The 19,344-nt window shown below is 39.1% G+C and overlaps 1 protein-coding gene across 7 annotated transcripts in view; it reads left to right on the top strand.

Annotated features, from left to right (window-relative positions):
• PCDH15 (protocadherin related 15) overlaps window positions 1-19,344 on the top strand; it is a 1,549,353-nt gene that overhangs the window by 1,082,940 nt on the left and 447,069 nt on the right. For all 7 annotated transcript variants that reach the window (XM_045040943.1, XM_045040941.1, XM_045040940.1 and 4 more), the window contains one exon: window positions 11,458-11,628. In XM_045040943.1, the coding sequence (XP_044896878.1) occupies window positions 11,458-11,628 (171 nt within the window). The remainder of the gene's footprint in view (window positions 1-11,457; window positions 11,629-19,344) is intronic.

Raw genomic sequence — 19,344 nt, forward strand, 5'->3', positions numbered from 1 at the left:
GGTGTCACTAAATGGCCATTTTTTAGCTAGAGATATTTTGCCAGAAAGGGAGGGAAAGTTTGTCTGTGTACAATTATAATTAAATATATAATATATATTTACATTAAGGTTATCTTATATATTTATTATATATAAATATATTTGCTTATATAAAAGTATATTTATTTATATATATAATATATATGTATTTAATTTGCCTATTTTATATAGTCGGTAGATAGTAGATATATGTAGATAGAGATCTAATTTTTGAATCCAGATTTCTAAATTTTCGTTCAAAATTCTCAAGTCAGTATCTTGGTGTCCACGGGCAGAGATTAGAGTGCAAATAACAGATATAGGAGAAACTAATATCTACTGGGGGGGGGTCCTCTCAGAACTCCTCAAAACCCTGAAATCTTTTTTTTTTTTTAATTTTTTTTTTCAACGTTTATTTATTTTTGGGACAGAGAGGGACAGAGCATGAACGGGGGAGGGGCAGAAAGAGAGGGAGACACAGAATCGGAAACAGGCTCCAGGCTCTGAGCCATCAGCCCAGAGCCCGACGCGGGGCTCGAACTCACGGACCGCGAGATCGTGACCTGGCTGAAGTCGGTCGCTTAACCGACTGCGCCACCCAGGCGCCCCGAAATCTTTTTTTTAAATAGTTTTTCTACACAATGAAAATGAGAAGAAAAAAAACACAGCTTCTCTTGTTTGACTGTGAATCTCTAATAAAATTTAAGGAAAAATAAGATTGCTATGGAATATATCAGTTTTTCTTGTGCTATTTAAAATGAGCTATTTTTTAAAAAGAAGTTCAAGTAAAGTGAGCTATTTTTTTAAAGAAGTTCAAGCAAAAACATTTGAATTGATTTTTAATTTAAAATATTTTTGAAGGCTTCTGGAACAATTTGTATGCAATTTGCTAGACTGCCCACAACTGAGAGAGAGAGAGAGAGTGGTAAGTGGTTAGCATTTCAGGGATAAAATTATGAAATACGAGGATATGTGTGAATCAGCAAGAGGAAGGATTGGAACTGGCAATAAGTGAAAGAAAAGGTTAATTTATCTATAACAATTTTTATTATAAATTTAAATCCTATACTATAAAATGGGAATATTAAATATAGGAGATTATAAGCTTCTTGGTGTTTTTAAAAGCTGTCAGAGCTATATCCTTTTAATAGTTTTATTTATTTATTTATTTTTAAATGTTTATTTTGAGAGAGCAAGTGGGAGAGGGGTAACGAGAGAGGGAGAGAGAACCTCAAGTGGTCTCCGCATTGTCAGCACAGAGCCTGACTTGGGGCCCACCCTCAGGAACCATGAGATCGTAACCTGAGCTGAAGTCAAGAGTCAGTTGCTTAACCAACTGAGCCACCCAGGCGCCACCCCAAAATAGATAATTTAAAAACGGAATCACTATGGGAAAAATTATATGTGCATATGTGTGTATAGGAATATACTTTTAATCTTGGTAAACACTGCCATATCGTTTTCCAAAATATTACAGCACATCACTTTCCTACAAGATAAAGAATGGCTCATTGCCTCTACTTTTTAGATAAAATAATTTACTTAAAAAAGTGTGTTGTAGGAGCTGAAAAGCTGACTCCTACTTGCTTGAGGACCGATGGTGAGCTCCCTTCCCTACTCCGAGTTTAGTGACCTCACCTTTGTGGCCATGGTGGCCACTGTGAGTATGGACAATGACCAGTGCTACAAATCAGGACTTCTCGTCCCAGAGAGATGGTTGTTCAATGTTTACTGCTTTGTGAATACCCACGTCTGTGTCAGGGAGCAAGAATCCCTGTCCCTCTCAAGGTCCTTCTGGCCAGACCAAGTATCAAATTCACATGAGACAGATTAACAGGAGGAAATCAGCATTAATAGGCATATGTATGAGGATCCACATAGACATTCCAAACACAGGCACAATCAGAAATATATGTCCTTCTGAACTAAGGAGAAGGGGGTAGGGGTCTAGGATTTTACAAGAAAACAGTGCAGTTCATAGGGTGATAAGAAAAGCAGATGTTTGCTAATTGGCTGTTCTACATACAGAGGACTCACTCAGGTAAAATGTATCTCCAATTATTCATATTCTGTGAAATACCCCAAATGAGATTTTTCTGTGTGGCTAAGAGAGGGACAAAAGTATCTCCTGAGACACAGGGTCTCAGGGGCTTTGTGTTCACAATAACTCACATGTCAAAGTGGCACATTCTGGGAGGGGCCACTCCGGAACCCTTTCATCTATATAATTTACACTTTTATATTTATATAGGATTATGAAGTCCACAGACTGTTACATGTTTCTAGTTACATTTTTATATCCTTTGGTGTTTTTCTATTATCATTTTGTCAATGCTACGTAGACTGTCGTACAATGTAGATCACGTACATTCAAAACCTACATTTTTCTCTTGGAGTCCTAAAGAGAGTTGAAATGTGAACAGTTTTGATTTTAAAGTAGGTGGTTATGTAAGTGGATGGAAGAGTGATGATATATTACTGAAATTACTCAACTTTGACCTGGCTTTGCTTATGGTACGAAGATTTGATTGATGTACAAAGGAAACTATTCTAATTTCGTGTAATTAGGAAGTTTCTTTTTATCCCTGTGGACATACTAGAATTCTTTTTTTTTTAATTTTTTATTTTTATTTTTTAGAGAGAGAGACAGAGCGTGAGTGGCGTAGGGGCAGAGAGAGGGAGACACAGAATCTGAAACAGGCTCCAGGCTCTGAGCTGTCAGCACAGAGCCCAATGTGGGGCTCGAACCCACAAACTGCGAGATCATGACCTGAGCCGAAGTCGGATGCTCAACCGACTGAGCCACCCAACTGCACCACATGTTGGGATTCTTAAATAAGCTGGAAGAGTTTTGGTTAACAAAATTAAGAAAACTTGACACTTGTTTACTGGAGGACTATTTGCAACATTATTAATCATGGTTTAAGTATGAATGGGCAATGAGAGAATGATTAATTCTAGAAAACAGAAGGAAAAGAAGTCTAGAAAAGAAAGTTCAGAGATTGTGCAAAGATCCCTAGGTTTTCTTTCTGTCGAAGTTTCCAATGTAGTCTGTACCACAAACTCCAATTTTGTTATGTTACCCTAAATCACAAACAAATCAAACTTATCTCCTTATACATGGATATTGTTCCAAAGCAAGCTCTCCTTTGTATTACTGTTATCCTGAAGGAAATACTGAGGACTCTTCCATACTCAAGAGCCCTTAATTAGTTGTCATAAAAAAAAGTTTACATTTAATTTAGAATCATAGCCAGGGTAGGGATGCCAGGGTGGCTCAGTTGGTTAAGCATTTGACTCTGATTTTGGCTCAGGCCATGATCCCAGGGTTGTGGGATGGAGCCCCACATTGGGCTCTGTGCTGAATGTGGAGCCTGCTTGGGATTCTGTCTCTCTCCTTCTGCACTTCCCACTTTCTCTCTCTCTCTCTCTAAAATAAATAAAATTAAATAAAAATTAAATTAAAATAAAATAAAATCATAGAGTAATTCTAAATCATCTTTCCAATAACAGGAAGAATTTAATATTTTCTGAAGTATCAAAAATGTAGAGAAGGAACACTTAGTTGTCTTTCGTAACAAGATATTATAATTCGTAAAAATGCCACTTCTTTCTTACTCTGTCTTTTCTCCCAATGTATGAATATTCAAATCAGTATGTAAGCATTGTAATTATATGGGCTTGTATGTAAAAAAATCACTTCATATACTTCTGGATGTCAATTTCAGCAAACAACTTTTCAGCAGTAGCTCCCACTCTGACCTTCCCTCACCTGTCCTTCCTACTGCTTGTGGAGTAAGTGCTGGATTTTACACCAGTTGTTTTGAGCTCCGCCCATTCTTGGGCGTACTCTGGGGAATAGGAGTGAAAGAGGGAGATGGTGATGGCACCTGATGGCTGACACAGATTTATACAGTGCCCAGTGGTCAGGGTGTGTAAGCATGTGGAGATGCAAAGTGTCATGCTATTCTGTCTACCAGCATGCATAAAAATTAAGGAAAATCATTAAATGTCTCAATCCCCAAAAAAAAAAAAAACACTTCCCAGGAAAAAAAAAATCACTTCTAAAATGGTTTAGACCCCCACAATCTTGTTGCTTCTTTATTTTTTTTCCATTTTGAATAAAACAATGTAATGGAATCAAGTTACTCTAGGATAAGTTTCGTGTTTCCAGTCAGGGATCGTCCATCTGTCATTGGTGAGCAGAGCAGGGCAAACACCCCCATGGCCCTAGGTGAAGAGTCAGGGTCAGAAGATTCAGGGCTAACCTAATTATGTGGCATTTTTTTCTTCCCCTACTGCAAATAGCTGATAAAGTAATGAAAGAGTCTAATATATGTATCTGTGAGTGAGTCTGGGAGGTGCTTGCTGCTAGCCAGTGTGTGTGTGTGTGTGTGTGTGTGTGTGTGTGTGTGTGTGTGTGTGTGTTTTAGCTACAAAGCACTTGAATACTGAGTATGTAAATGTTGGAAGTCTATGCCAAGTCTTCTATGGCAGCAGCTCAAAAACAAACCAAAACATCAGCATGTCTGTTCCGTACTCATTTTTTTTTTTAGTTTTTTGAAAAAAAAAATTAATGTTTATTTTTGAGAGAGAGAGAGAGAGAGAGAGAGAGAGAGAGAGCTCTCACACAAACAGGGGAGGGGCAGAGAGAGTGGGAGACACAGAATCCAAAGCAGGCTCCAGGCTCTGCGCTGTCAGCACAGAGCCCGACGTGGGGCTTGAACTCATGAGCTGTGAGATCATGCATGACCTGAGGCGCAGTCAGATGCTTAACAGACTGAGCCACCCAGGTGCCCCTAAAAGCTGTTTTTTTTTATGTTTATTTATTTTGAGAGAGAGAGAGAGAGAATGAATGAATGAATGAATGAACGAACGAACATGAACAGGGGAGGGGCAAAGAGAGAAGAGAGAGGGAATCCCAAGTAGGCTCGGTGCTATCAGCACAGAACCCGATGCAGGGCTCTGTCTCATGAGCTGTGAGATCATGATGTGAGCCGAACTCAAGAGTTGGACACTTGACCAACTGAGCCCCCCAGGTGCCCCAGCGAAGGCTGTTTTTAGTGAGGACTACCCCACTGGAGAAACCAACTGAGCCACCCAGGCGCCCCTGTTCCATCCTCATTTTAGAACTGAGATTCACCTAATTTCTTAGTATTTGCTGCAGTCCACATCATCCCTGGCTCTGCTCCCCGACAATATTTAACTGGATACACTTGTAAATAGAGAGCAGGTACTGAGTGAATCACAAATTAGCATTCATCTCCGCTGATCAAAGAACAGTGGACAATGAAACTATTTTCTAGAAAGAAAGCCTTTTGATTAGGATAAAGGGGTGGGGCCTTACTTCTCATCAGATGCAGGTGTTTTATTTCCTTAACACCGTCAGTTTAAATATTTGCAGTTTTATAAAACTGCTTTGTAAAAAGTGTGGATTGTGATGATGAATCCGTTATCTCCGAGCTATTTATAAAAGTCAATATCTCTAAAGTTCTAAGCACATATCTCTTTTTTGAAGAAATAAATTAGTTCTTCCTAGCAATATGTTGATGAAAATTTCTACTTATTTAGTAAATACTTCATTCAAAAACAGTGGGTGTCTTGGCTACACCAGCCATTGTGTTACAGTGTGGTTCTCAAGGTTTGTAGATTGTGTTGCCGTCATATGGGACCAGTGGATTGAGAATTTGAATGCACATGCTGAGGATTTAGGGACCAAGTCAGTGCTGCTTTCCTGTTCAGCCCAGACAGAATATTCCAGCTAGGTCAGATTCCACACACTGCTGAATATTCCTTATGACCTTCATGATTCTGTGTTGAATATACATAGGCTTTTAAATTACTGGATATTGGCTTTTACCTGGATTATTCTTCATATCACCTGCACTTCCTTGTAAGCTGAACTCACAGTTGTTAAGTAGTGACCTATTTGTATGGCAGGTAATTAAATGTTTCATGGACATTAATGTTTAATGTTAGCAAGTGTGTAAGTGATATGTGAAATAATGCACATTGAGAAAATACAAATTAAACAGTCATACTTGAATAACTTTTAAAATAGATATATTCTTGGGGTGCCTACGTGGCCCCTTTGGTTGGGCGTCTGACTTCAGCTCAGGTCATGATCTCACCGCTTGTGAGTTCAAGCCCTGCGTCGGGCTCTGTGCTGACAGCGCAGAGCCTGGAGCCTGCTTCCAATTCTGTATCTCCCTCTCTCTCTCTCTTCCCTTCTTCCACTCATTGCTCTGTCTCTTTCTCTCAAAACAGTAAGTAAACATTAAAAAAAAATTTTAAAAAAAAGATATATTCTTGCTTGACAGTTACAGTCATAGTTTTTAAACTAATGAAGTATCTTTTTAAAAAATATTGAAAAATGTAAAATGCCTTACTTTTGTAAAGGAAATAAGAGAAATGAGGAATGAAAATGGGAGTAAAGAAGGAAGGAATTTGGCAGGGCGGGGAGGGGGTGGTTAGTTTTTAATATGTTTTGGATTCTCACATAGGAATGAATGGAAATACAGACTTCAGGAAATCACATAAAATATTTATGCAAATAATTATGTTTTATTTATACCATTCCCAATTTAGAATGTTATTTCTTTTATCTAGAATAATCTTCAGCAGTAGCATTTTACTAGAAAAAGCGAAAGGTTCTTTTCATTTTGGTTTTTATCTCAATTTCCAGGGGCTGTGTTTTAGATGAATTTTTAAGGTCAAATTTGGTTCTAAACTGGGAGAAGAACATCACAGATTAAAGCCTTCCATGGGCTCACAAGTGCACAGTGAGCTGGAGACTTACTTTCATATTCATACCCCTCACGTTATATAATATATATTAATGAGAAATCCTGCAGAATATCCGCATGCGTAGAGGGACTGTGGGTATCTGTCAGTGCTACCTCTGTGTGTAGACATGGAGAGGAGCAGAATTTGTCACCCCAGAATATGCCTCACTGGCATAAGGATTATGGTTTCAAAACAGCAGACAACAGGGAAGCTCTGAAAACTAAGTAGGCAGTTTATGCCTACACGGGACTCTCCACCTGCAAGGGTGTCCCTCCCCCTCCAGGAAGAGGAGAATGGCTAAATCCGGAGAAGCTTCTGTCAGAGAGAAAGCCTTGTTTTACTGTGCCTTGCCTGAAACCCAGTTCTCCCCACTCTCCATCCCCAACATCTTCTTTTGTCTTTTGCTGAAGCCCGGGTTTAAGGTGACAGTTTGGGCCATTTTGGGGAGTTTCCCAGTTTTCCTGGGTGTATGTGTGTGTACATATCATTAAAGCATTTTGTTTGTTTGTTTGTTTGTTTGTTTGTTTTCCTGCTAATCTGTTTTCTCTTGTGTGGGGTCTCAGCCAAGAAGCTACAGGGCGGAGGGAAATTTTTTTCTTCCCTGACAGTAGCTTCTTTACTATTTTTTCTCCCAGTAAAAAGTTCATATTTTGTCAACACTTTGTAAACAGTATCTTTCCCCAATATTATAACCAAACCAACGTGAGCTGCTCCTTGGTGCATCAGAAACTGTACCTGATGAGTTGCCACACAAAGAAAACTTTATTTGCAGCAAACAAGGAGATCATGGGGAATGACTTCCAAAGTCCTGGCTCTCTGGGCAGGGAATGGGTTCCTTTGTTTAGGGTTAGGAGGGATTTTTAGATAGGGGAGCCTCGTCATCATCTTTAGACACAGACATAGGGTCGTGCGTATGTCCTAGGGAAACCTGCCTGCACACACGCTGTGTGTTATGTAATGAGACTTGTGCTCCTCCTTGGGCGGAGATTTTAGTATTGCAGCGAGTAGAGGTAGTTGTCAGTCTTTCTAGAGGTCACACCGTGGTCCATTGGCTCAGGTGTGAGTAAGGGGTTGAGCTCAAACTGGTCAACATGGTCTGGGCTGGTTGGAGGTCTTGTCAGGACAGTCACTCGCTTGCTCACTTGAGGGAAGGTTTTGCTTTCCATTTGCCTGAGTTAAGAGATAAGCTGGAGAGAGGAGCTCAAGGGAAAATGTGAGATAAAGGTCGGTGAATGCAAGCAGATGGGCAGTCAAGGTCAGATCTTGGGGTCTAGCTGGTAAAATATGACATAAAAACCTAAATTATGTATTTTGGTAATCATACATACACCCACTCTTACGCACTTGTACTCCATTTTAGGAAGTCTTAATGACCCAAAGAGGTAGAGAATAGTTAGATTTGTTGCTGACAGACTGAAAGAAAGAGTTTGATAAACACTCAACTGTATCTACCATTGACTTGGTGATGACATATAAGGGGTAAGGTGGTGTGGCATTTAAGTGCAGAAATACTGCTTATGGGATATTCAGATATTTTTCCACATCCATATCACATCAAATGTTATCTAATATTTTTTATCAACTTTGATTGATTTGGCATTTTGAAAACTTTATCCTAAGCAACCATAATTTTTAAAATGTCAGATTTGATGAGCCAGTTGTGTTTTTTAAAATTTGCAAGAAATATATGAATTTATGCCAAATTAGTATTTTCAACAAAATAGTGATTGCCAGAGGGGAGATGGGTGTGGGAGGGCAAAACGGGTGACGGGGAAAGGGAGATACAGGCTTCTAGGTATGGAATGAATAATTCATGGGGATGAAAGGCACAGCACAGGGAATACAGTGATTCTGTAATAACGTTGTGTGCTGACCCATCATAGCTACAGGTGTGGGGGGGCATGGCATAAAATTGTACTTTGCATCACTATGTTGTACACCTGAAACTAATGTGACATTGTGTGGCAACTGTACTTTAATAATAATTTTTCCGTATGTACTCAAAACTCATACATTTACAGTATAGTATTTAATTTTTTTTAAATTTTTTTTAATTTTTTTTTATTTTTTTTCCACCGTTTTTATTTATTTTTTTTGGGACAGAGAGAGACAGAGCATGAACGGGGGAGGGGCAGAGAGAGAGGGAGACACAGAATCGGAAACAGGCTCCAGGCTCTGAGCCATCAGCCCAGAGCCTGATGCGGGGCTCGAACTCACGGACCGCGAGATCGTGACCTGGCTGAAGTCGGACGCTTAACCGATTGTGCCACCCAGGCGCCCCTTAATTTTTTTTTAATATTTATTTTTGAGAGAGACAGAAAGACAAAGAATGAGTGAGGGAGGGACAGAGAGAGAGGGAGACACAGAATCCGAAGCAAGCTCCAGATGCTGGGCTCAAACCCACAAACCACGAGAGCATGACCTGAGCTGAAGTCAGAAGCTTAACTGACTGAGCCGCCCAGGTGCCCTAAAGTGTTAAGTTTTAAAGCTAATTTGTGGAGCACCAAAATTATCTCATATGCCTTTTGCTGCTCCTACTGTACTTTCAACTATACTGAATATAATAAACAGACAAGGAAAATTTACAATTAAAGAAGGACTTCTTAAAAATCTCTATCCCCTATACATTCAACCAATCATAATTATTAGTATAATCTTGTAGTGATTAATCTTGATTGTATTCATCCCTTTTTTGAGAAGGACAACCTGTCCTCTGCTTTCTTAGATTTACTAACTGGTGACTTGCAGATTACAGGTCCATTGTGTCTTCCTTGTGTCCTCCTGATGAACACTCTTTAGATAAATATAATTAATATGAATTTCTAGTGAAATCACTTCCACTCCTTAACATGGGCTTCACATAGTGATTTCTTCCCAAAGAAATGAAAAAGGAAACAAGAAAGAATAACTTTACAATGGGGAACCATGATGAACAGAAGCTCAACCAGGTGATCAAGGTTAGCCTAAATCATGAGTCGTGTTAATAATAATATACTCTTGATATAATGTGATGAAATGATGCTGGATCTCTCTGGTCTCCCTCCCCAAAATGTACCACCCCAGCCTGATCTTGAAAAAAACATCAAGTCCCCATTGAGGAGTATGCTCTAAAGTGCCTGACTCGTTCTCAACATTGTCAAGGAGATGAGAGACAAGGGAGATTGGAGAAATTTTCATAACCAAAAGGAGCCTGAGGGGACATGATGGCAAAATATAAGTGGAGTCCTGGATGGGATCCAGAAAACGGACATTAGATAGAAACTAGGGAGATCTCAGAAATATGGATTATAGCTAATAACAATGCATTGTCACAGCAAGAAAAGCAACAATGACAACAACACTGGGCCAGTTTAAGTGAGTAGGCAAGATCTTAGTCAAGGCTGTTTCATAATGAAGAGACCAGAGTGGGTTCTGAACTCAAGTCGGATGAAAGAAGGGATAGAGCATTGTTAAGATCTGAGATAGGAATTCTCTTCACAAGAATTTCTCTTTCTTTTTCTTTTTGTTTTCTGTACATGTAGGAGATGGTGGATGCTAACTAAACCTATTGTAAAATCATTTCACATATACGCAAGTCAAATGTTGTGCATCTTAAACTCATGCAGTGCTATATGTCAGTGGTATCTTGGTAAAATAGGGAAAAACAAAACAAAACAAAACAAAAATCCCTGTTCTCATTGTTCCATAATGTAGTGGAAAAAAGAGAACACTGAATAGATAGTTCCCATTATTGCTACAAGGGCACCCTTCCTAGAAGCTGTGGTTTTAGAATCCCAAAGAATAAAGAAGCAAAATAAGACAGTTATAACCTGGAAGCTTGGAAAATTAGGTTATTTCAATGACAACATCATCCTACCAGAAGACAAGCAATGCTGGTCTCAAAATAATTTATAATAGAAAAGCTTATGTGAATCGTTAAACAGCATTTCTCCATTAAGAGTATAGCACATCTGGTGGTTTTTTTTTCTCTTTTTTCTCCCTTCATTTTACTCTTTGTTTGCTTCTTTTTTTTCTTTCCTTCCTTCTTTCTTTCTTTCTTTCTTTTTTTTTTTTTTTTTTGTTCAGGATGTGGGTTTTTTGTTTTCATTTTTGTTGTTGTTTGTTCTTGGAAGTAACCAAAATTCATCTAAAATGTATCAAGATTGCTTGAAATATCATCAAAAGAGAGAGAGAGTGAGCGAGTGGGTGCATGTGCGTGCACCAGGCTGGGCTTGTGGTGGAGGAATCAATAGCCAAGAGTTTTTGCTAATTGGTCTTCCCAAAGGAGAAGTGAAATGGCTTCATTTCTTAAGGATGGGAGATATTTTCACAATGTGGTGCAAGCCTCGTGTGGAGGGTAGGCTCCTATCCTCCCACGGAGACAGGGATGTGGGGGCTCTGTCTTCTTCAGTGATTACTTTCCAAAGGGACAGCTCCCAGGTCTTTGAATAAGGGTGCTGGATTGTAAAACTGGAAGAGGTTTGAGCTGGGAGAAGATTGCCCTCTCAAAGGGCTAAGAAAGTATTGCAGTTGCAAGTTTTCTAAAGTAAATGCTCTAAGAGAGGTCAGGTGCCTACGATCAGGAAGAATTCTGTCTCCAGTCTAGTCAAGCTGATGGGAACGTGAAGTCCATCTCATTTTTTTGTTTTTCTTGTCTGTTTTCCTCTCTCCCAGGACCGGGCACAAAATCTGAATGAGCGGCGAACCACCACCACCACCCTCACGGTGGATATTCTGGACGGAGATGACTTGGGTCCGATGTTTCTTCCTTGTGTCCTTGTGCCGAACACTCGTGACTGTCGCCCGCTCACCTACCAAGCTGCCATACCTGAGCTCAGAACTCCGGTAAATATATTCCCATTCTTTCCCCTTTACTTGCACCTCTTTGACCTCAATGAGACCCCATTCAAATATTTTGCAAACATGTCAGTGGAGAATAGAAAACTGCACGGTGCGGGTGTTGAAAGTATTTATGTCTAAAACCATTTTCAGAGAGTATGGCAGAGTTTGGTCACCACACATTATGGCATCATTTACAAAGTCGAAAGTGTGTCGCACAGCAACCACCCATTTGGCACTGATTGTTTTATTCTTTCCACCTATAGATCATAATAGAGTTCAGTTGCCAACATGTTCTAGGAAACTCTAAGAAATAACTTCAGTATTTCCTTAAATTTATAAGTCCTAAGTCAGAACACATACAGGTCAATAGAGTACTTTTCAGCCTCTTAAGAGTTGTAAAATCTTATTGGAGATTGTGCCTGGCTGTTTGGAGGTGGAAGCTAATGAATTCTGAATGCACATTTCTATTCTTAAAGATGTGTTTTAAAGAAGCAGAAAGGTAAGGCATGAATACTTATCTTCTACACTTGATTCTACATCTGTTTTTTTAATATTCTAATAGAGCTATAAGTTGCTGTCAGCTTGGTATTCACACCTTGGGCCTGGGTAATAAATATTTATACCTAAGAATAAAAGTTATAAGGCAAATATATATCCTACTTACACTAAAATATCAATTTCTCCCTTAAAAATAAAAATAAAAATAATAATAATAATAATAATTCTCCTTAAAAGGAGCCAAATTCCTAGGAGATTAGTATCTTTTCTTGACTAATGTCTTTGCTGTTCTTCTGTTAAACATTCAGCTTTTTCTGGGTTGGAATGTGTCTCAGGATGTCAGACTTTGTTGGGAGGTATTTGAGGTGTTGTTTTTTTTTCCCCTCTCAAACACATAAGAACTGTGGTTTGGGGAATCCTCTCTGTTTTTGAGATTTTGAAAGAATAAAAAAAGAAATTCCTTCTCCTGAGTGTAAATCATGTTGCATTCTGTGCACTTCTAAGGATCATTATCCAATGTTGCATCTCTGAGCTTTACTTTGAGATCTAGTAGATCTTAAATGGTTGAGATTTACTCCTGTGTCTTCCAGCATAAGTAACTAGTGGTCTAGTTGGCTTGTGTGAAGCAAAGAAGCTGGGGGGGTGGGGGGGGGAAGAAATGTTGTGATGTGCATTTCATGAAGAAAATAATGTAAATTTTCAGCTAAATGGAGTAATTTCAAAGACAAAAAGGCTAAGGTAGAACTTGTCGGGACAAATAGTTGTAGATGACCTAAGGTTATATGTCATGGTGTGATTTTGTTGAATGTACCAGCAAGAAGACTATTAATGAGAGTGAACATTATTTTTTGAAAGCTTAATTGAAAGTATGAGGAAAATATTTTCAGTATTAATTTATCTTTGAGTTGATTTATGTAGCTGTCATACCCATGAGGTCACAAGAGAAGGGGCATAGAGACACAGTGACTAAAATTGGTGGCTCAGCATGATGACTGTTTATCAGTATTTGATGTATTGTTGGTGTTTGGGAAGCAGAGGGTATTGGTTTTATAAAGCACCTCTGAGCACCCTTCCTGTCTCTTCCAGATAGCAGACTAAGCATCTCTGTCATTCCTATGCAGTTTCATGGTAGGGACAAGGCCATGCTCCAGATTTGGGGGAATAAAAATAAATTCTAACAGTGACTAGTGGTTGTAGACATTGTTCAGATTGTCGTGAACTGTGCTAAACTCTACGGGAATATTAACTGAAATCCTGGTGGGTAGCTACCACTATTATGGTCACTTGGTAGATGAGATGTCTGAGATAAAGGGTTTACATAACTTTCATGATCTTACAACTAATAAGTAAAAACTGTCTTCTTGTTTTTTTTTTTTTCAAAAAAATTTAATGTTTATTTGCTTTTTGAGAGAGAGAGAGGGAGAGAGAGAGAGAGAGGTGTGAGCCTGGTAGGGGCAGAGAGAGAGGGAGACACAGAATCTGAAGCAGGTTCCAGGCTCTGAGCTGTCAGCACAGAGCCTGATGCAGGGCTCGAAATCACCGACCGCGAGATCATGACTTGAGCTGAAGTGGGACGCTTAATCGTCTGAGCCACCCAGGTACCCGAAAAGCTGTTTTCTTTTAAAGTCATGTATCTTGAATTAAATACTATGCTATAAAATCCAGAATGATCAAGCTTTATGCTTCATCATCCTTTTTAACAGATTGACCCATTGTTTAACATTCTGTGAAATGGAGAATTTTAATTTTACAAATTTCAGTAGTTAGGGCAAATATTTGTTTAATGAGGGGCATATTTTTATTGCCACATAGGAAAATTAAACATATTTACTTGCAAAATTAGGCGCTTGATCTGATTATCAATCACTGCATGAAACTACCACCAAGATTCACATGTCTTCACATTACAATTTTTAAATTTGCTCATGAAAGCTGCAGTTTTGCCAGACTTGAGGGACCATCCCATCTATGCTCCATCAACTGGGACACCTTGCCTGAGGCCTGGGTACCACTTTCAGAATGCTTAACTTAGCAAGTCGACTCTGACTGTTGGCTGGAGCTCAGCTGGGGGTGTGAGCTGGAGGCTTCATTCCGTCTCCACACGGGGCCCTCGTGGGCTCTTTGGGCTCCCTCACAGCAAGGCACTGGGTTCTAAGAAGGGGCTTCCCAGGGGAATTGGGCAGAACTTTCATGAACTGGACTCCTAATTTGCACTGCCCCCTCTGTGTCATTAAACCTGGGCCACTTTCAGGGACTAACAGTATGTACCAGCTCCTGAAGGGAGAAGGGTGGAAGAAACATTGTTAGAACATCTGGGGAAGGAAATCTTGTCGTGATGACGGCTGGAAAGTAAGATGTGCCATGGAGCCGCCATCCGGGTTTCTTGTGCTGTTCCACCTGCCGCTTGGGGTCCCCTCTGCTTCACTAGGGTTAAGAACTGGAGCTCGGTTTTGAGTTGCACATTCACATTGCTGTCTTTATGTCTGTCTTTTTATTTTTTTTACTCCTTTTTAAAAACTTTCCTTTATATATTTGGCTAAATTTTCTGGAAATTTCAATAAATAAAATCTTGCTATTTAGAGCAAGAGAACTAACCATTTATATCAACTAAACAAGACATGATGACTGTAATTACATACTTGCTGATCCTTTTCTCAACAAATTCTTCAAATTTTGAAAGCTTTGACACCTGTTCACCTTCTGCGTTGATGTGAAATTTTCCACCAATTACCTCACTGGTATTCTTCACTTGAAAAGCCATTCTTAGCTCTGCCACAGTGCATGCAGAATTTATCAGCTCAGAAAAACTTTACAACATGGTCTGGCACAGTGTTTAACTCATGAACAAGGATATAATAAAAATCTACTGTTGAGTGAAATGCAAATAATCATGTGTTTAAATATAAACTTATTTAATAACTATTTCATATGTTTTTCTTTAACAGAAAACTGTCTTCAGCAAAAGTTAGTGTCTTCACTAACACCAAACTTAATATTATATTGACTATGTAAATGTATATACCTGATGTCTCTGGGTACTAATGCAATTTGCATCCCTGTGCTAATAGTCATTCATTTATTAATTTGATGAATATCTAGTGGTCCCTAATATATACTCAACTCTGTGCTAATTGAGGAGAGGACAATAGGGAGGAGATTAAAACTTTCCAGTATTGTGTAAATTTGTTCTCACTTTTTTTTAAAGTCTATGTATTTATTAGAGAGAGAGAGAGAGTGAGAGAGAGAGAGAGAGAGAGAGAGAGTGTGTGTGTGTGTGTGTGTGTGTGTGTGTGTGTGTGTGTGTGTGTGTAAGTGGGGAAGGGGCAGAAAGAGAGAGAGGAGAGAGAAAATCCCAAGCAGGTTCAGCACTGTCAGCGCAGAGCACAGTGTGGGACTTGAACTCACAAATCACGAGATCATAACCTGAGCCAAAACCAAAGTCTGTCACTTAAACTACTGAGCTACCCAGGCGCCCTTATTCTCACTTTATGACTCTATTGAGTTGTTATTCTGCCTATCTAGTTGAAGTTTCTTAGTGTTACAGAACAATTCTGTAGAATTTGGAGAGTACAGAATCCCCAGCTCTATTTTCCTTACTTTCTGTTGAAGTGCAAAGATACAGTGGATCCGTACACAGTTTTGTTTCGGTTTTTATTTCCTTTCTGAATTGAAGGGTTAACATACTGTTTGGTTGATTGGTTGGTATTTTGCTGGGTAACTTGTCCCCAGAGAGAAGCAATGTAGTATTAATATGATAATATTGACATATTATCTATGTGAATACTAGATGTAATCAATTTATTACACTTTTTTTTTAATTTACTGTTTATTTACTATGCCATGTAGTGTCCTGTGTTTCAGCTATAGTGACTGGCCAGGCGTGATCATCTGGTAGCTAGGAGCCATGCTTGAGTGAGTTTTTCCTGTCCCTGTTGGGTTGGGTGGCAGGAATATGTGGCCTCGAGCACCTGCACCACTGTGATCTGTCTTAGCGAACGCTGGTGTTCACCTAACTGTCCAGAGCAGCTCCTGTCCTGATTTCATAGCGCTCTCCCCTTCCAGGGAAGCTTTCCCAGTATTACAGGAGTGGTGGCCATCTTCAGGAAATTATACAACACTTATAATTTCCTCCAGACTCGTGCTTGTTACAATCCAGGAACTTCCCCTTTTCACCTTTTATGAAACTACTGGTTGTTCTGCCCTGGGTTTCTCCTCCTATGTCTTTGATGGCCCTGGGTTTCTCCTCCTATGTCTTTGATGGCCCTGGGTTTTTCCTCCTATGTCTTTGATGGCCCTGGGTTTCTTCTCCTATGTCTTTGATGGTCCTGGGTTTTTCCTCCTATGTCTTTGATGGCTTGCCCCCTCTACCCCCCAATTAAATGTCTCTCCTTGAATTTTCATTTACTTATTTGTTTAATTTATTATTTTTTCTTTGCTTATTCTTAAATCTTAGGGATTTTCCAGATTTCTGTCCTTCGAAACAAAATTTTTTTCACTATAATTTTCATTAGGATTCATCAAACCGATACCAGTGGGTTCTGTTTTTCTCCAAATAGGGATGATCAGAATGTTTTCTGACTTGAACTCTTCCTAGACCTCCAAGCTTACATTTCTCTCTTTCTTGATATTTTCTACCTGTATTTTTCACAGTGCCTCCTTATCCTTTCTAATGCATGCATCCCTCTCTTGGGTCACATCCTGTTACCCTTGAAGACATCATGGATTTGGACCTTGATTTCAATGACCCCTATCCCAAACTCCAGCAGTTTACAAAGAAACATTTGGTGCTATCCCTGAGATGCTCACATATGTGTGATGCCTGCTTCCACTGCCAAAATACTCATTTAAAGACCTACTCTCAACTCTGGACCCTCGATCATCATCTCACTGAAGGCAGTTATGTTTTTGAAATACATTCCAATCTGATCTTTCACTGTTTAAAATAAAAAGCTTCAATATTCCCATCATATACCAGATAAGCTCCAAAGCTCTCCACATGTCACTAAAAGTAATTTTATGTCTATTTCCAGTCTCATCTCTTATAACATGCATAGTACAACCTATCTAGTGCATGGAGTTTGCGTCTACACCTGAACTTCTCTGACAACCACCCTCCCTTCTCTTCACTTAGTTCCCTGTACTAAGCTTATATTTGTTTTTCAAGGTTCATCTCAGTTCATCCAAACTGATGGGCTCGCAGATTTAAGTTTTTCCATGTCCCCATGTATTCCTGTTGGAAGTGCCACACTTAGTCGTTTGTCTGTTCCTCTCCCTAGACGGTGTGCTCTTCAGTTTTCTATTTTTCATTATCCCCTACTGTGTCATGTATCCGCTTCATGTAGTAAATGTTCAGTAAATATTGAATTGTATTAAACCATGAGTTAAAATTTCAAGAAATACATTCCATGCACTAGGGTACTGGGTATAACAATACGATCAAGCATGGCTCCTCCCTTCTCACTCACAATGCGTGTTTTTATCACAAATATGTACATGTAAAGAACATGTATGTATCTTCTATATATGTAGATGATATATAACTTGGTGCATGATCATTTATTATACGTATATATCACCCAAATATTAGTCATGGTAACATATAAGTTTTTAATACACTTGCAGTGCTTCCAAATGCAAATAGAATGGTAAGCACTGCCCTACTTGGTCATTATCTAGTCAAGCATCACCTCCAAATAGGGGTCTAACAGGTACTCTAGATAAAGTATGCAGATTTCCCTGCTGTCGTCCAGAGTTCCAGTTTATAATTGTTGTCCCCAGACGTTCATAAAAATGCCGCCTTTTCCTTTCAGTAATGTTCCAAATATTAAATTTTATCTTCTCTCAGTCTTTAGGCAACATATCTTCAAAATGTGTTCTATGGGGCTCTTTTTAAGGCAGCCCACTGGTGGATTAAGAAAGAAACATTTGGCATCTGCCAAAGCACCAATACCCTTCCAATGCGAACATTGTCGAGTTGTCAAGTAGGTTGAAGGGGAAAGCGATAATTCACACATCTAGACTGAACCTACTGCATCACCGACCATTGTTTCCTTTTGCCAATAGTCACACCCACGCCCACAGAGGAGGGAAGAAGTTCAAGATTGAAGGTGGGGAAACGCGAGTTAAACACCAGACAAATGAACCAACAAAAGCTAGAGTTTAGCAAATATCGTGTAGAGTAAGACATCATATCGTGGCGATTCTTCTGAAGGTAGTGTCTGAAATTGGATGTGAGCAAAGGAATCCTTTGCTCTTTCCATCACTGGCCAAAATTTACATTGAAGAGCCTCAACTATTACTGTATCTCCACTTATAAGGCAGTGTGAAGATATTTTCCAATGTTTGGAACAATTAAAGAATGAAAAACAATAGGAGGAACCGAGTTTGTGAATATCAGTTACAGGGAAAAAGTCACTATTCTTCTCAGTAGTAAGGTAGAAGTCTGACTAGTCTTGATGAACAACTTGTTCAGATACTTTTTTTTTTCCAAATACCACTTTAACATCAGAGATGTGTTTCCTATTATATCTGTTGATATAAAGACAATAGACAGTGTCCTTCAACTTGGACTTGATGTCTATAACTTTGTGAATGTCTATTCTGGAACTTGATGATGGGAAGTTCCACACAGGTGTTCACTGTCACAATGTAGGGCAGTTTGTGAGAACTTGAAGTCCAGCTTGAACCTCGGGTGATGTTGCAAATGTTCCTTAAGGTCTCTAAAGTTCAGTTTGAGTTTGTCCTCTCTAAAATGGGGATAAGAAAATCCAATATGTGGTATTTCACGAGGGCTGTAAAGGAAGACTTGTACAGTCCACTTAACTTGTTCCTAGCAAACAGTGCACATTTGGTAATACTGGCTATTGATACTGTTATCATTGCCCCTGGAGTTCCTTCACCTGGATGGGTCTTTACTCAGAGACTCATGGGAGGAAGTAGCTAATTCACACTAGTTGTTAAATGTCTAACTATTTTTAATTGAAATTCCAGCTTTAAAAATTGATTTGTGTATGTTCCAACTGTGCTATTCATAATTAATTCAGTATGGTCCTTTAAAAATAATTCAGTACCTTTATTGAGAAGAAGAGTAGAGTTGTTTTTGGTTTTTATTTTAAATAAACTGATTTGGCACAGTCACCACTTGTGCCGAATTAATTATGCAATACATTATTGCTTTGGGAAGAGGCAGCAGCTGATGCAAAATGCCACAAGGTAATACGG

Source organism: Felis catus, chromosome D2, assembly GCF_018350175.1.
Source record: "Felis catus isolate Fca126 chromosome D2, F.catus_Fca126_mat1.0, whole genome shotgun sequence".
Lineage (NCBI taxonomy): Eukaryota > Metazoa > Chordata > Mammalia > Carnivora > Felidae > Felis > Felis catus.